Source organism: Anas acuta, chromosome 16 (assembly GCF_963932015.1).
Source record: "Anas acuta chromosome 16, bAnaAcu1.1, whole genome shotgun sequence".
NCBI classification, from domain to species: domain Eukaryota; kingdom Metazoa; phylum Chordata; class Aves; order Anseriformes; family Anatidae; genus Anas; species Anas acuta.
The window spans coordinates 15,721,594-15,739,752 of NC_088994.1; the positions used below are offsets into that span (position 1 = coordinate 15,721,594).

Below are 18,159 nucleotides of genomic sequence, written 5' to 3' on the forward strand. Positions count from 1 at the left end.
CTTGCTTGTGCTGGGCTTTGCGCACTGGTGCTCGCTGCTGCTGTGGCTGGAGCTGCTCCTGGGATGGCTTGGAGCTTGGGCAAGCGCCTCCTCCTCCATACCCTGAGATCCTGGTGTGGCAGCAGCCCTGGGACAGGGAGAAGGTGCCAGACCCAGTCTGACAGTTGAAGAGCACCACGTTTCTCCATATGGCTGCCGAAATCCTGGAGCTCCCATCCCGCCGCCGCCGCGTGGGCAGGCTCCGGCCACGCTCCTCCCTCGGTGCCTCTCACTTCTCCTCCATCAGCCCCCCCCTCCCCGCCCCGGGGGCCTCTCAGATGTTGCATCTTCCCTTGCCAAACCTCCATCTCGCTCTGATCAGTGCCTGCGGTGCCGCTCCTCGCCGCCTTCTTCCTCTCCCTGCGCGAGGAAGCCTTTGCGCCACCACGGCCACGCGCGGGCGAAGGACACGGTCATGCTTCGTGGCGCTCACGGAGATGCTGAGGGCCAGGAGGGAGCAGACCCGCAGGGGAGAGCGTCCCAGGGCGAGGTAGGAGCTTTTGGGGTGCTGTGGCCTTCGGGGTGCTGTGGCCTCACGCACAGGAGCGCGTCTCACACGTGCACACCAAGCCTCGCGAGCGCAGGCACCCCCGCAGCGCCGCACGGCTCGAGCAGGCACAGGCTGCGGGGGTGTTTCGGAGCGTTTTTATGACTCAAGCTGGGGAAGATGTTGTTAGAGCAAAGCTCTGCCTGCTGCTGCTGCTGCTGCCTCTCAGGAGAAAGGGGCAGAGGCGTGCGGGGCGCCCTGCGAGCTGCGGAGAGCGTCAAGGCAACAAAAGCTGCCGCGGAACGGAGAGAAATAACCAAGAGAAATGCCTCCGTGGTTTCAGACGCTGAGCTGCTGCGGAAATGGTGTGGTGTAGGAGCAAGTGCTGCTCGGCGGTGCTGCAAGCCTCGTGCTGCAGCCGTCCCCGCGGGGTGAGGCTGGAGCCCGGCGATGTGGGCAGGGAGCAGGGCCCACGGGGGTCAGCGGGCGCGGGAAGGGGCCGGTACCCTGGCAGGCACAGCGGTGCCGGTGGTTTTTCCATGGCACGGGCTGCAGAGGAGCTGCTGCTAATTGTTGCACAAAGGGAAGGCGCTCGGGACCCCGCGGGGTCCGAGGGCACGTGGGAACGAAGCGATCCCTGGCTCCATTCCCCTCTGACCCTGCTGTTGGCGTGACCCCGCGGTCTGCTGCTCCATCCAGCTGCCTCCGAGCCAAGCTCTCGTCCCTTGTCACGCTCTGCTCTTCTGCTCAGCTCCTGCTGCAGGAGCCCGTGGCCTTTTATAGCCACAGCTGGACAAGGCCAGCACCTCCCCAACAACACTGGAGCTGCTCGGTGCCTTGGGAAAGCCCAAAACGTGTTGTCATCCTGGGACCTGAGGTCCCGATGAGTGTGCTCCCCCCAAGACAGCCTGCGGTGGGGCTGGAGGTCGGCACGGGCGCCTGCGCTGCACCCCAGGGCATAACGGTGCCAATTTGCTCACGAGATCCGAGCAGAAAGCTGAGCCTGGGCTGGCCACCTGCTCCCCACGGGGTCACCCCGTGTCCCTCTGTGTGCTCCCCGTGTTGTCACCCCGTGTCCCACCGCGTGCTCCCCACGGCGCAGAGCGCACGGCACCAGGCAGTGGCTCCACGTCGGGGCTGGAGGCTGCTGCTGGGAGCTTGCCAGGTCCTTGAGGCTTGGTGCGGTGTTTACTGACGCTCACCACGGCCAAATAAAACAGAGGCTTTGCCATCTGCCCTTTTGCCACGCACTGAAACCTTCCCTGTGCTTCCCCGGATCACCCATGGGGATCCCCGGATCCTGGATCTCCGCGTGGATGGCCTCTGCCACAGCCGCTGGCAGCGTGGTACCATTTGTGCTTCGTGTTAAAGAATTCAAACCATGAAACTGTGGCTCAACAGGGGAGAAAAGGACGGTGTCAGGCTAGGACGGGGGCTAGGACGTGGCCTCGGGGGGCCCAGCGGGTTGGGGGGAGCAGCGGTAAGGGGCACCAGGGATGGGTCGTGCTCGGGTGGGCTTCCTCCCCACGTCTCCCTTGCAGGAGAAGCCAGGACTGCCGCTGTGCAGGAAGCTCTGCTACGCCATCGGGGGCATCCCCTACCAGATGACGGGCAATGCCCTGGGGTTTTTCCTCCAGATTTTCCTGCTGGACGTGGTGCAGGTGAGCGCCGCGCACGGTGCGGTTCTCCACCAAGGGGCTCAGCGTAAACCCGGCAGGCTGGCGCAGGGGTGGAGTTCAACAAAGGTGTCCAAAGCCCCTGGAAATGCTCTCCAGAATGAGTTGTTCACTCCAAATCACAATTTCTCGATGCAAACACCGTCGGTGGGCACACGGGAGGTGTCTCCAGGCCATTTCGGTGCCTGAAGCGGTCTCCAGGGGATGCTGGCTGGAGCCAGCTGCGGCGTGCTGACTGCTCGCAGCTTTCACCAGGACTTTTTTTTCCTCTTTCGAGCCGTGCTTTCTGGTTGCCCTCCAGCTGGAGCCGTTCCACGCCTCTCTGATCCTTTTCCTCGGAAGAGCCTGGGACGCAGTTACTGACCCTGCTGTTGGCTTCCTGGTCAGCAAGAGCCCCAGGAGAAAATTCGGCAAGCTGATCCCATGGTGAGCGTCCGTGCGGCACCTCAGGGGTGAGGTTTTGGGTTCAAAAACCTTCCAAGGAGGCAGCAGGGATGCTGCTCTGAGAGTCTGAGGTGGTTGTGGCTTAGGGGAACTACGAAAACCGAACATCCCCAGGCCCTGAAGGTAACAAACCTTGCGGTGGGTCCGTGTGTCGCTGCAGTGACAGGAGGAGTGTGCTGCACACCTGGGTGCTTGCTGATTCCCCGAGGCCTCCCGTGTTTCAGGCCGTGGGGTTTGGTGTCCTGGAGCCCTGCGGGGGCACACGCAGGTTTTGGCACTCGGGCTGTGCCAGGAGCTCTCCACCAGGCGCTCTCCATGAGCAGATATTGCCCACAGAACGCCCCCAGCTTTCTGCTGCAGGGCGAGCGAGGACTTCGGGTGTTTCAGCAGAATAAGAAGCTGTGAACAACTCGGGAATGACATTTTTTTGGCAAAGCTTTTGTTTTCACTCCCCTTTCTCCTCCCAGCCCGAGTGCTGGAGGTGCCCTCGAGCGGAGCTGCCCCTCGCAGATCCCCATCTCACAGCCGGGCTGCGGTTTGGAAGCTGGGGACGAGGCTGCAGCTTGTGCAATGGGAAGTCTGCCCGCTTATCCGGAGGCACATCTGACCAGCTCTGCTTCCTCCCCAGGATTGCGTGCTCCACGCCATTCGGGGTGCTCTGCTACTGCCTGCTGTGGTCCACCCTCGCGGACGGCGCCCCCGCCTCCCTGAAATTCCTGTGGTACCTCTTCACCTACAACTTCTTCCAGATTTGCATGACCGTAAGGGACACGGTTCCTTCCCGGGGCTTTCGTGTTCATCATCCTCTGCTGCCGGGGTGTCCTGGCCACAGCCCCTGCTGCGAGAGAGCTGGAGCTGGGTCTGGGAGATGGGGAGCAGGGGATGGGGAGATGGAGCGGTGAATTTTAGTGCTGGGCAGCCTGTCTACGGTGATACAAACCTCTCCATCACTGCTCTGTTGGAAAAGCAAAAAAAAAAAAAGAAAAAGAGAGCAAAAAGCCACCCGAGAGAAGGGGAGGGGGGACGGGGCGGGTTGTGGTGGTGGAGCAGGGGAGCAGCAGCCGGAGCTGAGCGCTCGGTGCTCTCCCCAGTGCTACCACGTGCCCTACTCGTCCCTGACGATGTTCCTGGGAGGAACCCAGAGGGACCGAGACTCGGCCACTGCCTACAGTAAGTGCCCGTGTCCCTATAGCCCGGAGACCCTCCCCAAAGCAGGGGGGAAGGAGTTCCTCAGCTTTGAACAAGCCACAAAGCAGGAGGGGTGAAGCAGGATGCCATGAGACCAGCGTGGTCTTCTGCAGGGCACAGGACCCAGATTCATGATTAGGAATCCTAAATGCATCCCAGCAGTCACTGCTGGAGCGAAAGGGGAAAAAAAAATGAGATCAGGTAGAAACAGCAGGTCTCTTCTCCTCCTGGGACAGCTGTGGATGTTGGTGCCTCCAATTCCACCCCCAAAGCTGCTCCGTGGTCCTGAGGGCTGCGTCCCAGCAGCCGGGGGGGCTGTGGGGCTGAGGTTCCTCTCCCGGCCGCCCGGCAGGGATGGGGCTGGAGGTTTTCAGCACGTTGCTCGGCTCGGGAATCCAGGGGCAGATGGTGGGCGCATCCCACGGCCGCCTGACGCACGGCTGCTCGCTGGGGAACGGGACCCTGCCCAACAGCAGCACCCCCAGCCTCGCGGGCTGGCTGGAGGGCACGGTAAGGACGGGTCCCGATGTGGGGCAGGGGCTGCCCACGGTACCCACGGTGCCACCGCGGTGCCTCTCGCTTTCCAGCGCAGAGCCTACGTGTCTGCCTCCCTGGTGCTGGGCTCCATCTACTGCCTCTCCTGTCTGGTTCTGGTTTTTGGGGTCAGGGAGCAGCCGGGTAAGTCCGTGTGGGCGCAGCCGGGTGGCGAGGAGGGGGGGGTTGCAGAGGTTTTGTGGGTTCCTAAAAGGGGGAGCAGCCTGCGGAGAGGCAAAATCCTGCACGCAGCTGGCACCTCTGTGGTCATCTCCGCGCCGAGATGTCAAACTCCAGCTCCTCGCCCAGCTGAGCTGCACCCGGACACGGTGGCACCATCCCCCTGTGCCTCCCATCGCCGCCCCTGCGACCCCGCTGTCTCTCCCCAGGGCCCCTCAGTCCCCTGGGGAAGGCTGGGCTGCCCTTCACCCGCTGCCTGAGGATGATCGTGGGACACAAACCCTACACCCAGCTGCTCTGTGGCTTCCTTTTCGCCTCCCTGGCCTTCCAGGTGCGAGAGCTGCCTCGGCAGGAGGAGAGCTCGGGGGGCGGGAGGTGACCCCGCACGCTATTCGGGACCCTACGAATGTCCCCGTGTCACCTTCCCAGGTCATGCAGGGGATTTTTGCTTTCTTCTGTACCCACGCCGCGGGGCTGGCCGGGAAATTCCAGCATTTGGTGCTCGTCATGCTGGTGAGTGGGCGCCAGCGTCACCCCAAAACCCTTCGGCACCGCTACCAACCCGCAAGGATGTGCCCAGGGCAGAGACCAGCAGTCCTGGGGGACATTACTGAGCTCCTTTGGTTCCTCCCCAGGTCACGGCTTCCCTCTCTATCCCCTTCTGGCAGTGGTTTTTGGGGAGATTTGGGAAGAAAACGGCAGTGACGGTGGGCCTGGCGGTGAGTTTGCCCCCGCTTCTGCCTGGCTCTGCACACCAGCAAGAAATCCCATTTGGCTTTTTTTTTTTGCAAGGTTAGGTGCCCAAATCCCGTATCCCCAGATGCCTTCCTTGCAGGCACTTGGTTCAACCACAGCACATCCAGCACCCGTGCAGCAGCCCCGTTGCCCTCTCTGCCCCCTCTGTACCCACGAGGAAGGCTTTGCTGCTGCTCACAGCCTGCCCAAAGCCTTCAGCAGCCCCCATCACAAAATGTGTGGGGAAGGGGCAGCACAGCTTGCAATTTGGCAGGGCGAAAAGAGCAGCAGAAAGCGCCCGAGTGCTTTTGTTTCTCCTCTTCCTCTCGCTCCCCCAGCTGATCATCCCGGCCCTGGTGGCCATCACCCAGGTGAGCCACAATTTCCCGGCCTTCGTCCTCCTGATGATGGTGGCGGGCTGCAGCATGGCCGTGCTCTACCTCCTGCCCTGGTGAGCGGGGGCACCTCCGGGCTCGGCTGGGGGGCTGTTGGGGATCTGCTGTTGGTTTCCAGAGTGGTTTCTGCAAGGGATTTCCCTCTCTGCTGCCTGGAAAGCTCTGGGAGCAGCGGTGGCCGAGCCCAGGCAGCACCAACATGGGTTTCACCATGCCCACGGGGCTGTCTGCGCCCAGGTCCATGCTGCCCGATGCCGTGGATGACTTCATGCTGAGGAACCCCAGCTGCCTCAACCTGGAGGCTCTCTTCTACTCCTTCTACGTCTTCTTCAACAAGTTCGCAGGCGGCCTTGCCGTGGGGATATCGACGCTGGGTTTACAGTAAGCCCCCACCGAGCACTACCTCCCTCCCCCCAGCTTTGGCAGCCCAGCACAATTTTCTGAAGTCTCCAAGTGGAGATGCTGGAATGAATTGCAGGGGTACCCAAATTTGCCTTTCCAACATAGGAAAGGAGCAGAAAGGAGAGGGAATTCCCCAAATACAGCCTCTAAAGGAGAGAGATGGAGGTGCCCGCTTGCCTTTGTGCAGGGGGCTGGTGGGGAAGGAGAAATGTTCTTTAGTTTTGCAGGTTACCGCGCCGGAGACTGCACGTACAACCCCTCCGTCACCCTGGCCCTGAAGCTCCTCATGGCCCCAGTCCCGATCACCCTCCTGCTCATTGCCATCACCCTCTTCTGCCTCCATCCCATCAACGAGGAGCGGAGGAAGCAGATGAGGACGGAGCTGGAGGCGATGGGGTAAATTCGAGCTCCCCGAAGGAGCCGCGGCACCGGGTGCCTGCGTCGGTCCCAGCCCCGCAGAAATTGGGTTCAGGGGAAGGACTATGTGTGCCCAGCTCTCTGGGGATGCCTCTCCCAAGGGTTTTAGGGTTATTTCGGGGGCTGTTTCCAGGTTTCACGAGCGCTTGTGTTCCTTTTAGCAGGCGTCAGGCGCGGTGCAGCAGCTCGGAGCACCACCAGGGCTGACCCCGGTGAGTTCAGCAGGACGGGTGTGGGTTTGCTGTGCCTTCAGGATGTGCTGGGGTCGGGGACAGCCCTCGTTTCCTCTTGTTTCCCATTTCCATGCCCCAAAGGCCAGGCTGGCAGGGATCCTCGGCCTCTTTTCCTGCAGGTCCCAACAGATCTTGGCAAGATCCGTGCTGTGCAGGGGAGAAGGGGCCCCGCCAGCCTCACTGCGATGCTCAAACGCGCTGCAGTGAGGAGGTGGCACCTAAACATGTGGGATGCACAAAGCCCACGGGGGTTGTTATTGACAGAAACTCGATTTTTTAGGGAAAATACCACCTGGATAGCGCGTATTCTCTGTGCTTAGGCTGCCTTTTTATAGGAAAAAGGTTTACAATTTCTTTGAGCGTGGGTGAAGTTCCAGCCAGGAGCATAAAGCTCATGCAGGAGCGGTGATATTGGGGGAGCAGCTCAGTCAGGAGCAGCTGAGTGGCTTTTAAATCGCAGCCCACGGCCACATCTCCCCCAGTGCTTCTCGGCACCCCCACGTCCCTCCTGGCAGCAGGGGGAGAGCAGAATCAGCCCCCCAGCCACCAGCACCACGGCTCCGCTCAGCACCGCACCGAGGCAGCAGCAGAGGCCGGGGATTTTTAGGGCTAGGGCTGCGTCTGACCGCTGGCTGACCTTGCAGCTCTCCGGTCCGGTGCACACTGGCAGGATCTGAGCAAATTACTCCCCGGTTGGGCGCTGAATTAATTTGAAGCCTCGCGGCACAGCTTCGCCACGGGCGGGGGGAGATCGTGCTTTAGAGACACATCAGGGCATCTGCAGGATCATCGCAACAGCCCAGCTTCAGAGTAATTTCTCAGAAACAGAAAGTGCTTCCTTTTTTATTTTTTTTTTTTGCCCTTTTACTTTTTTTACCTTTTTTTTGTTTTGTTTTTCAGAGCGTGAAGGATGTTTCTTGCAAGTGCCCGAGTCCACGGCCGGGCGCTGGGATGTGCTGCCCTCCACCACCACCTCGCTTTTCAGCCTCGCTGCCCGCAGGTTTACGAACAAACAAGAGCCTTCAAACCACGAGGCAACACCTCGCTTCCTGGGGTTTTAATGCCCTAAAGCAAGCATTAATTATGTTTGAAGGTACACATTAATTGGGCCAGAGGCAGGGGATGAGCAGGGGCTCCCACCCTGCAACACGTGCGGGCAGTGGGCTCCAGGCTCCTGCAGCACAAGGTGGCTGCTGGCCTCTGTGGTGCCTGTTATACGGGGAGATATTTCTATACACCAAAAAAAATATATATATATAATAATAATCTCAGTTGTTTTTTATGCTATTAAATCTGAGTGATCACACTTTTCCTTCCTGGTCTTTATTCCTCCGTGTGTTCTACCAGCAGCTGATCCAAAGGGCAGGGAGAGCTTGGAGCAGAATTTATTTATTTTTTGGGGGGCTGTTGTGTTTTTCCCCACAGTTTGAACACCAGAACCTGAGCTGAGCCCTCCCTTGCTCCGGATCAGGGCAGGTCGGACCCAGGGGCTGAGGTCTGCCCCTTCTCCTCCTCGTTTATTTTCTTCCACCCTCGTTTATTTTCTGCCCTGGTGGTGCTTAAGGAAAGTCACAGACCACGGGCAGGAGCTGCACCTTACACCTTTAATGTAAAATAATAACGCTGCAGCTTAAAGAAGGGAAAAAAAGACACACACAATTGGGTGTTTTGGTATTTAAAAGAACGCAGGCAAGGAAGAGAAGCAATTAAACTAACAGATAATGGGATGAAGCAGGTTTTGAGTGTCTCCTCGTGTCCCATTTTCACGCACTTGCAGAAAATCCTGGGTTTTTATTCACCTCCTGCCCGTCCTTGGCACTTCTGCTCCCCTGGGGCTGCTCAGAGAGAGAAATGAGGCCACTCTGAAGCAAAACCTGCGCCTGGACAGAGGAGTTTTATGAGCTAAATAATAATAAAAAGAAGAAGCAGTTTCTGTTCCCGTTAGAAAGCCCCCTGAATTGCCCAAAACCGCCCTTTTTAACGTGGAATTGCCCAAACCCCCACACTGCGCTTCCGACCCCGGGGACACCCAAAACCCTTGAGGGCGCAGGAACGGGGGGGGGGCACACCGGGATGTGAGACATATTCATAGTCCTATTTTGAACCCTGAAACATTTATTATAGAGAGAAAAGGGAAAAAAACGGGGACTGGGGGGGGGGGGGCTGCACCGAGCCCGGCTCCGGTTTCCCCGGCAACCGCGCGGTGCCAAGATGGCGGCCGAGGGCCGGGCAGGAAGGAGGAGGAGGGGGGGGGAAGCGGGCAAGATGGCGGCGGGGCGGGGCGGGCTGGCGGGCGGGCTCCATGGCGGCTGTGGCGGCGGCTGCGCAGCCCCGGGCCCCTCCTTCCTCGGGCTGCGGCCGCTGCGGGTGCGCGACGAGCGGCACCGGCGGCAGCACCGGCACCGGGATGGGTGTGCACGTGGAGACCATCGCCCCCGGCGACGGTGAGTCGGTTCCCCGGGGATTTTTATGGCTTCTTTTTTATTTTTCTTCCCCCTTCTTCTCATCATTCTCGGCCCGGTGCTCCGGTGTTTGGTGCCGGTACCGGGCCCGGTTGGTTGATGGTGTGTGTGTGTGTTTCTCCCCGTAGGGCGGACATTCCCTAAACGCGGCCAGACCTGCGTGGTGCATTACACGGGTGAGTGCCCCCCCCCCCCCCCCCCCGCTGCCGGTACCGGGGGGGGGTATCGCGATTCGTGTCGGCCCCGCGACAAAAAGTCGCGATATGGAAGAACGGCCCCCACCGGGATGTGCCCCCCTATCCCCCCCAAAGTCATCCCGGGAGCCTGCGGGGACCCCCGGGCGTGTGGGCGGCCGGGCTGGGCCGCGGCGCTCCCCCGAGGGAATGGGGCGGGGGGGCCCCGGGGCGGCCCCATGAGGGGCTTGGGGTGGGCTCGGGGCGGCCCCCGGCGGGGGTGGGGGGCCCTGGGGTGCCCCCGGTTGGTTTTAGGGCCGGGGGGGGTGCCCCCGGTTGTCCCTGTGGGAGTTGATTTGAGCACGGGGGGACCCTCCCCCGTGGCACCGGGGGGGTTTTGGGGTAGGAGACCCCCCCCTCGGGGGGCTGTGAGGGGTTGGGATGAGACCCCCGGTGCTCGGTGTGCCCCCCATGGGAGCCTCCTGCTATGGGGGGGGTCCCTGGGGAGTAGGGGAGCGCTGCCGTCCCCGTGGCCCCCTCCCCAATATTCCCCCTGGGGTTATCTTGTGGGGTGCAACCGGGGACCCCCAGCCCAGCCCAGGATGGATTTGGGGTGGGGGCACACTGGGTGTCGCCAGCTCTGCGGGATCCCCCCCCTGAGGGATCTCCTGTGGGGTTTTTGGTGGAGGGCAGCCCCATAGCCGAGGTGGGCGACGTTCCACGCGCCGCACTTTGACCGTTTCTGTGGATTTTGCGAATAAATCGACATCGCCAGCCTGGAAAACGCCCCAAATGGAGAGGGTCTCGCCTCCCCCAAAGGGGGTCTCGCCTCTCCTTCTGCAGCTCCAGCTCAGCGTGTCAGCCCCTGAGCCCCGCGATGAGCAGGGCTCGGCCCATCTGGCTCTGCTAATTCCTGCCCCCCCCCCCCCCCCCCCCCCGGGCAGGAGGAAGATGAGGATGACGATGATGATGGTGCCGGGCCGTGCACAGCGAAGCCCTACAGAGGAGCAGGAGGGCTCTGTAAGCCCCCCAAAGCTCCCGCGGGGGCTGTCTGAGCTCGCAGTCCGGGCCCATCTGCTTCTCCTCCTTCTCCCCCCAACACCCCACCCCACCCAGCCTGGGTTTTAAGGTTTTAATTCCCTGCTCGGGAGGAGAAGGAAGCAGCTCGGAGCCCCCGTTTCCTCTGCCGGGGGAAGAACAAAGGGACGCTGGCAGGCAGTCAAGTGGCTCTCGGTGGGCCAGCCCTGCCTCCTGCCAGCCCCCGCGGCCCCCAGCTCTCCTGCCAGCCCCTTCCCGGCAGCAGCAGGTGATAAGCTGGGCTTGGGAGTGGTTCTCCGTTTCATTTTTAGGTATTTTTTGTTACTATTGTCTCCTTTTGGCGTTTATCCCCCCAGCAGACAGCTCCCTGACCCCCAGTCCATGCGTGGTGCCCTCAGGCCGCCGTGCTGTCGCTGGATGCTCCCCGCATCCCCGAGAGCACAGAAGTGAGTTTAGCTTCCCATAAATATGGGGAAATGGTTGATTTCCTCAGCCCTGTGGCTCGCTGTGACATTTATCGAGCCCGGGGCAGCACAGGGACAGCAGTAGGGACACATCGGTGGCTGTCCCTATGCAGAAACCCACAGGGAGCGTTGGGCACCGCGAGTCCTGCTGGGCGCGCAGCGCCTCCGCTCTCCCTCCCTGAGCTATAGGTTTGCAGTCACTTGATTAAAATCCATTTTGGGGAAAAAAATAAAAAAATAAAAAAAAAGCCGGGGAGCTGAGGGAGGAGGGGGGATTACGGGGAGCCAGCTTTTCCCATCCTTTGCACCCCCGGGTGCTTCGTGGCTGATTGCTTAATTTAGGGCAGGCGCAGGGCTGCTGTCCCCTCGCCCCAGAACCCGTTTTTTTTTGGCAGCTCCTCTGCATGGGTGAGAGCAGTTTTTTCATCCCAGGTTGGTGAGGGATGGACAGACAGACAGGGCAGTGCTCAGGGAAGGATGCGGAGAGCACAGCATCCTCGTCCCTCTCGGCTCAGGAACCACCAACCCCTCATGCTGGGATTGTCCCAGCGGCAGCAGAGCCACGTGGGGGGATTTGGGGCAGCTGAACCTTGTCCCTTTCCTCTGGTCCCACTCAGGCAAGGAGAAAAGCTGCTCCAGCAGCGCTGGGCTGAGGGAATCGGGGATTTGGGAGGTCCCCGTGGGGTGGGCAGCGGGGAGCCAGCTCTGCCGCTCGGTTGGAGTGGAGCCTGCAGGGGAATGGAGGAGCTGGCACAGCGGGGCTTTTGAAAGAGCTTTTGATGTGAAATCTGCTGCAGGAGGCTGTTAAGGAAACGAAATTGAGGGTAAAGTCCTCTGATGTGCTCTGAGGAGCGACAGCAGTGGGGTGGGAGGGTCGTGGGGATCGTGGGGAGCGCGTGGCTGGTGGCTGCAGCCCTGATCCTACCTGGATCGGGCTCCTCGGGGGGCTCGTGGGGGGGATTTGCTGGCGGGGTGGGGGCACTTGGCACCCCCAAAACCTGGGGGTTCAGCCCTCCTGGTGCTGGGAGCAGGGTGGAGGAGAGGAGAGGAGCTGGGGGAGCACCGGGACTGGCCCGGGTGGGCAAAGCAGCACCTCGGAGGGAGCTGGGCTTAGAGCAGGGATTGATGCTGGAGAGCTCTGATTTATTTTTTTTTGGCAGGATGGGCGCAGAGGGAGCAGGATCTGTCCCCAAAATTGCTGTGAGGGCTGAGCAGGGCTCGGGGCTCTTCCTGTTTGCGCAGCACCTCGCGCGCTGCCACGCTCGCCCAGCAGCAGCCTGCGGTCGCGACACGTTTCCTACGGGGGGGTGAGCAGCTGCCCGGTGCTCGCAGTGAGCCCAAAATGCCTGTTCCCAAGCCGTGTGTGGGGTCCCGTCCTCCTGCAGAGCCTCGTCCCCCTCCAGCTGTAGGAACGTGCTGCGTTGTGGCTTCGAAGCGGCTGCGAGCAGCTCCAACCCCGAAACTCAAAACCCAAAGCGCTGCACGGAGCAGGGGCGAGCTTCAACCTCCTGGCACGGGGCTGGAGCGGGTCCTGGTCACTCCTCAGGTGTCTCAGGACCCTAAATTTCGGTGGGAAGGGTTTTTCGTGCCGTCCCTTCCTCCAGCTGGAGCAGCAGGGCCAAGCCGTGCGTTGCTCCCGGCCGCCGCGTGCCAAGTGTGGCAGAGACCTGGCAGCGCCGCGGCTGCTCCCCAGAGCCCCCGGTGTGACGGCAGCAGCCCGCCTCGGCCCCAATCTCCACGCTCTCCCCTTTTCTTCGTCTCCTCCGAGCCCCTCGGAGTCTTTGGGGTGTCTCCAGGAGCCGTGGTGGCCCCGCTGTGGGGTCCCCAAGGCGGTGTCACCGCGACGAGCCGGGACGTGGCCTCGGTCATGTCCTGCTGCTGGCTGCCCGCGGAGTTTTGGGGCTCTGCCTGCATCCAGAGGATGCTTCTGCCTTCCTAATGGCTTTGAGATCTCATTATCGCCTCGCTCGGGGCCGGCAGGGATGAGGAAATGGTTGCTCATACTCGGCGGAGGCTGGAGGAAGAAATCTCCTGGGAGCCTCTCCGGCTGGAGGATGTGCCGGAGATGAGGATGCCACCTCCGAAGGGCTGCAGCCTTTTTTTTGTTTCACTGCTGCCGTGGTGGTGGTGGTGGGGGGCATCCCACGGCCCCATAACACGGAGCAGGGTGAGCCCCACGTGCAACCAGCACCTTCCTGGCTCGGGGGATGGATCCTCTGGGCTGGCGCAAGCAGCTCCATGGGGTAACCCCTCTGTCCTGCGGGCCGGGAGCTGCCCGCTTGGAAATTCTCCCCGAAACCAGGTTTTGGGAAGGTGAGACCTGTGCCAAAGGCTGCGTGGTGACTCCCACAGCACCAGCGGTGCTTTTGGGTTCGCTCTGAGCTGGCTCATTCGATGCTGCTGCGGGAAGCAGGTGCCCCAAGGGTTTCCCATACCCATACAAGAGGATTTTTGGCTGCTGCCCGGTCCCGGGGGGCTTTGGGCACAGAACCGAAGTGTGGAGGGGCTGAGGGGACAGCGTGGCCTCTGCTTTCTGCAGGCAGGGTGAAGGCAGTAGCTGGCCGTGCTCATTTTCATCACCGAGAGGTTTGTCCTGGAAGGAGGAAACGAGAAAAAGCCAGATTTGTTGTTCCAAAGTCCAGGGCTGCAACGGGGGTGAGCGGCTGAGATGCTCTCGGAGCCTGGGGCCCCGGCGGGGAGCTTTTTGCTTTCTGTGGAGCTCAAATCTCCCCTCCCCTCCCCAAAATAAACGGGGCAGCAGGGTCCCCTGCGCCGTGGTGCGGTGCTAAACGGGGACAGGCTGCTCTGGGGGATGTGCAGCAGCCTGCTGTGATGAGCTGCTGGAGAAAATCCTGCCCTGGGTGGGCTCAGGGGGGTGCTGGCCCCGTCCCCGGCGGCTGTGGGTGTCCTGTACCCGTGCTGTCACCTCCTGCCCTCCTTGCAGGTGCCCTGTTTTGCGTTTTCCCTCGCCTGTGGGCAGTGACTCACGGGTTTGGGGAAATCACCGCGGCCCGTGCGCTGCTGGACGAGGCGACAGGTTTGTTTCTCGAGAGACCGGGGTGGTTTTCAGCCAGAAAAAAAAAAAAAAACAACAAGTTCCGGGCTTTTTTGGGGAAGTCGAGAAGCGAGAAACGTTTGCAGCAGCCGATGGTTGCTCTTAGATTTCAAACCCTTGGGTGCTGCTCGTCAGCAGCTGCCACAGGCACGGGCTCTGCCTTTTTATGGCCGTGGCAGGCTCAGGAGAGAGGGACGTGGCTGTTCCTGGGCACGGGGGAGCTGGCAGCAGCCCCAGGACCCCACAACCCCAGACGTGGCTCTGCAGGCTCCATCCCAACGCTGCTGCAGCAACACCAGAGCCCTCGGAGCTGCTGCTTTTGGGGTCTGCGAGCCCTCAGCTCTGGTTCCTGTGCCCACAGCCCTCTCCGAGCTCCGTGTGCCGGCGGTGTGGACACCCCAGGTACAAAACCAGCTTCTCCGGGCTCTTGGTGCCCGTGCAAAGCTCCCGGCGTGGCTGTCGCCTGTCCAGCAGCCAAAATTCTCCCAGCAAAGCCTCCGCTCCTATGAGGCAGCTCCGGCTGCGAGATTCCCCAAGAAGGTCACGCAGGGAGCAAGGGAGGGACCGCGGCGAAGGGAGGAAATTCCTCCCTCGCTCGTGCCGTGCCGGGGGGGAGTTATATTTAGCCCTGGGGTATCAGTCGGAGCCGTGGAGCCTGCGCTACGTGGTGGGGGCTGCGGGATGGGGGCTGCCTGGGGCACGTGGCACCGTCTTCTCCACCCTCCCCAGCACTCCTGGGCACGGTTTGGCTCCTGTGGGGCCAGCAGTGTGCGAGGATGGAAACGTGCCCGGGTGGCTTGTGCCCTGGTGGCTCATGCCGTGCCATGGGGAGCAGCCGGTGAAGGGGGGCTCACCCCCCAGGCTGGGAAATGAGGCTGCTACAAATCCCCTTTGACTCAGGGCCACGTGAGCTCCACCGGGGCGACCGTCACCTCCAGGTGACAACCTGACCCGGCGCCCGGGTGCGTTCGCGTGGCTTCGTTCCTGGTGACGAGCCTCATCCCTCCCCTCCTCCCCTCCCTTCTTTTTTTCTCTCCCCAGGTATGCTGGAGGACGGGAAGAAGTTCGATTCCTCCCGCGACAGGAACAAACCCTTCAAGTTCGTGATGGGCAAGCAGGAGGTGATCCGGGGCTGGGAGGAAGGAGTCGCCCAGGTACCCGCCGCCTCTCTCCGCGCGCGCATGGGGACGGCTGCGTGCAGCTCTTTTATCTCGCCCCCCCACCCCGTTCCGTGCCTTCCTCCCACTCCACCACGGGAGGCGTGGGCGTGAATATCATCACCTCCTGCGTTTGCCACCTGCCAGATGGCAGGAACGGAGAGAGCAGGGCCGGGCCTGAGGAACACCTACGGCACACGCCGGTGACTCAGCGGTGACATTTCTCCACTGAGTCAGCTCCGAGCGAGCTCCGCGGGGAGCACTCGGGGGGCCCCCAGCTCCCGGCAGCGACGGCTCCCGGGCTGCAAAACCCACGCGGAGGCTGGGAGGGATGGAGGGAGGCAGGCAGGGAGGGATGGAGGGATGAAGGGAAGGATGGAGGAATGAAAGGAGGGATGGAGGGAGGCTTCTCGGCACGGTGCGTGACTGCGGCTGGGAGCCGGCGCCCACGCCGCACGCAGCACGAGGATGCTGCCATCTGGAGGGAACGGTCTGGCAGTCCCTGCCTGGCCCCAAAAAACACGTGCGTGAAGGACGTGGCTCTAGCCCGGCTCCGTCTGTGGCAGCCCTGCTCCTTTCGCAGCCTTCCCCTTCTGATGGTTTTCCCGTTCCTCTTCTGTCCTCGCTCCTTCCCAGCACAGGGAGAGGAGCTGAGGCCCTCCTGTGTCCCTCCTGCTGCCACTGTCACAATATTTGCACATCTCCTGACATCCCTGTCCCTTTTCCCTGCCCCCAGATGAGCGTTGGTCAGCGGGCGAAGATGACCATCTCCCCAGATTACGCCTACGGCTCTACCGGCCACCCGGGGATCATCCCACCCAACGCCACTCTAATTTTCGACGTGGAGCTCATGAAATTGGAATGACCTACCCCAACGCCCTGTCCTCGGGTAAGGAGGGGGGCTGCATGGGGGCTGGGGGAAGACTCGAGGCCCCCCCATCTGGGCAGGGGGGGATGGAGGTGATGGTGGCTGGGGCTGTGAGAAGGATGGGGCAGGATTCTGGCTGGGGGAGGCTTGGTGATTTGGGGACCCCTCTGGTGACACAGGCAGTTCCCAGCAGGCTCACACCTCGGGGACATTCTGGTGCTGGGTGATTTTGCCTCAATTCCTTCACGTTGTGTCCCCGCTGCCCCTTGCACCTCTTTTTCACCCCCACGTGGGTCCCACGGTGCAGGCAGGATGGGGCCGTGCTCTCCGAGCCAGCTCCCCCCCCTCTCATCACCAGGGCCCCACTTCTGCTTTGAGCAAACCCTGCGGTTTGCAGCGAGAGCCACTCTCGCTGAGCGTGCTCCTTCCCCTGCAGGGCTTTGTCACGGTGCCTCCTCTCTTCCCCCCAGACAGGTTTGGCACATGGAGGAATCCAGAATCTCAGCTTCAAGAAGAGTGCACATGACTTCGTACGGAGCTTTTCCTGATAGTCCACTACACTCATTGTATAACCTTACACCTTGATTGAATGCCTTTGGTCACTAAGCTTTGCGTCTGACTCTTCCTCCTCGTATCGTGTTTTTATGTCTTTTTAAACTATACGCCGTCAACCTCAACTCTTTTTATTATTTTTATTTTTTTGGGGGGGGGGTCAAGTCCTTCATTTTATTTTCGTTCCAGGTGTAGTTTTGACCGGTAGCACGCAGACGGGCTGACCTTTTAGCTAGGAGTCGTTTGAAGGCGAGGAAAACCCGCGGGTTACTTGTCTGGGTGCGCAGATCTCTTGTGGTGTTCTCGAACCAGAAAATTGCTGCTGCAAAAAAAAAAAAAAAAAAAGAAAAAAGAAAAAAAAAAGCCATAGCAGGGTGAGGCTGGCGAGGCGGAACGGATGCGGAGAGCGCAGCAGTGCTAGGATGGTGTGTGGTCACCCCCCCCTGCACCCGGGGCCCCCGAGGAAGCAGCGAGTCCTCCCCCTGCTCCCCGGGGGCCAGCGCAGCATCGCCGGGGGCTGTTTTCCCCCCGCGCCCCCCTCCCAGCTCAGTGGGTCCGTCCCCAAACCCCCGTTTTGGGTTTGCGGAGACGGGGTGCCCACGGGAGCTCCGCTGCGCCCTAGAAATTCAAAATTTACATTGAGCTTTCTTTTTTTTTTTAATAAAACCACAAAAATCGGCAGGGGAGGTGGTGGGGGGCTGGTGGGGGTCAGCTCGTAAGGAAACACCCCCCCCGTGTGTGTGTGTGTGTGCGTGTGTGTGTCCTCCTCCTCTCCCTTTTGGGAAGGAAAAATCAAAAAATCAGACCCCGGTTGCCCCCGGTCTGAGCCCCCCCGGCCCTTCTCTCCTGCCACCTGATGCTGGTCATCGCCGCTTTGTCTGGTCTCCTGCGCCGCGTAGCTTCCCCCCCCCCCCCCCCCCCCCCAGCTGCTGTCCTCCTGCCCCCTCCCTCTGCCCCGCGTAGTGATTTGGTGAGAGAAAATTGCCGCCATTCACTTCCTTCTCCACCGCCTAAAGGTATCAAGTTTTATTATTGCAATAAAAACGCTTTATGCTGGCTTTTCTCAGCCCTGTGTCTCCCAGGTTTTTCCGGCTCGCGGGGCGCTGGGGAGGGCCGGCCTCCTGCCCTGGGGTGGCAGAGGGAATAATTTGGCCCCCCCAATAATTATTTGGCACAGATAATGAAGCGGTGTCCTGCTGGCTTTGCATCATCTCTTTACCACAACCCCACTGAGCATCGCCCTCAGCATCCGGCCTCAGGGCTGCGACACGGAGTGCACCCAGGGTGCTCCCTGCCCCAGGGAAGTTTTATTTTGTCCGTTTTTGGGTCTTTTGGGGGCTGGAAATAGCACTCCTTCCTGCCTGCTTTGGCAGGGGCTTTGCTCCAGGGGGTGGCTGGGGCGATGCTGTGGTTCCCACCTGCAGGACAGGGCTCGCAGCCCCTCTTTTTTTTGGGTCTTTTCTTGCAGAAGCTTGCACGCTCGGTGGTGGGGAAACATTTGGGGGCTCGGGGTGTGGGTGCTGCTGCTCTCGCTGCCTGTGTCGGAGCCGAGGAGCCCACAGGGCACGGGCTGAGCATCGAATTCAAGGCTCAAGGTCCCCAGGGTTGGCCTTTGCTCCGTTTGCCACGATCGATAACGCGGCCGGGGCGAGTCCCCGAG

At 61.2% G+C, this 18,159-nt stretch overlaps 2 protein-coding genes across 13 annotated transcripts; both read left to right on the plus strand.

Annotated features, from left to right (window-relative positions):
• The first annotated feature begins 222 nt into the window (after nt 1-222).
• On the plus strand, nt 223-8,818 carry LOC137865640 (sodium-dependent lysophosphatidylcholine symporter 1-like). 10 transcript variants are annotated; one of them, XM_068700854.1, is made up of 15 exons: nt 223-529; nt 2,068-2,187; nt 2,480-2,628; nt 3,275-3,407; nt 3,738-3,816; nt 4,187-4,344; nt 4,422-4,512; nt 4,758-4,879; nt 4,978-5,061; nt 5,184-5,267; nt 5,622-5,734; nt 5,916-6,059; nt 6,300-6,476; nt 6,662-6,709; nt 8,156-8,818. In XM_068700854.1, exons 1-14 carry the CDS (start codon nt 455-457, stop codon nt 6,702-6,704), a joined length of 1,572 nt encoding a protein of 523 aa, XP_068556955.1. In that variant the 5' UTR covers nt 223-454; the 3' UTR covers nt 6,705-6,709; nt 8,156-8,818. The 10 variants fall into 10 exon arrangements, with proteins under 10 accessions (XP_068556955.1, XP_068556952.1, XP_068556951.1 ...); XM_068700851.1 differs by having other exon boundaries at nt 6,659-6,709; nt 8,156-8,817; XM_068700850.1 differs by lacking the exon at nt 8,156-8,818 and adding an exon at nt 7,631-8,040 and having other exon boundaries at nt 6,659-6,709.
• Nucleotides 8,819-9,025: 207 nt separating this feature from the next.
• FKBP1A (FKBP prolyl isomerase 1A) lies at nt 9,026-17,565 on the plus strand. Of its 3 annotated transcripts, none has more exons than XM_068700332.1 (5): nt 9,026-9,174; nt 9,321-9,368; nt 14,964-15,076; nt 15,816-15,968; nt 16,384-17,565. In XM_068700332.1, exons 1-4 carry the CDS (start codon nt 9,033-9,035, stop codon nt 15,942-15,944), a joined length of 432 nt encoding a protein of 143 aa, XP_068556433.1. In that variant the 5' UTR covers nt 9,026-9,032; the 3' UTR covers nt 15,945-15,968; nt 16,384-17,565. The 3 variants fall into 3 exon arrangements, with proteins under 3 accessions (XP_068556433.1, XP_068556432.1, XP_068556431.1); XM_068700331.1 differs by having other exon boundaries at nt 16,422-17,565; XM_068700330.1 differs by having other exon boundaries at nt 9,028-9,174; nt 16,418-17,565.
• Nucleotides 17,566-18,159: the final 594 nt, after the last annotated feature.

What these genes read in the sequence shown, in the direction of transcription:
- LOC137865640 (XM_068700851.1), top strand. Translation starts at nt 455, where the DNA reads ATGCTTCGTGGCGCTCACGGAGATGCTGAGGGCCAGGAGGGAGCAGAC. An exon ending in TTCGGCAAGCTGATCCCATG is followed by an intron (nt 2,629 to 3,274) that starts GTGAGCGTCCGT and finishes CTTCCTCCCCAG; the next exon opens with GATTGCGTGCTCCACGCCAT. An exon ending in TGGGGTCAGGGAGCAGCCGG is followed by an intron (nt 4,513 to 4,757) that starts GTAAGTCCGTGT and finishes GTCTCTCCCCAG; the next exon opens with GGCCCCTCAGTCCCCTGGGG.
- FKBP1A (XM_068700332.1), top strand. Translation starts at nt 9,033, where the DNA reads ATGGCGGCTGTGGCGGCGGCTGCGCAGCCCCGGGCCCCTCCTTCCTCG. An exon ending in GACCATCGCCCCCGGCGACG is followed by an intron (nt 9,175 to 9,320) that starts GTGAGTCGGTTC and finishes TTCTCCCCGTAG; the next exon opens with GGCGGACATTCCCTAAACGC. An exon ending in CTGCGTGGTGCATTACACGG is followed by an intron (nt 9,369 to 14,963) that starts GTGAGTGCCCCC and finishes TTCTCTCCCCAG; the next exon opens with GTATGCTGGAGGACGGGAAG.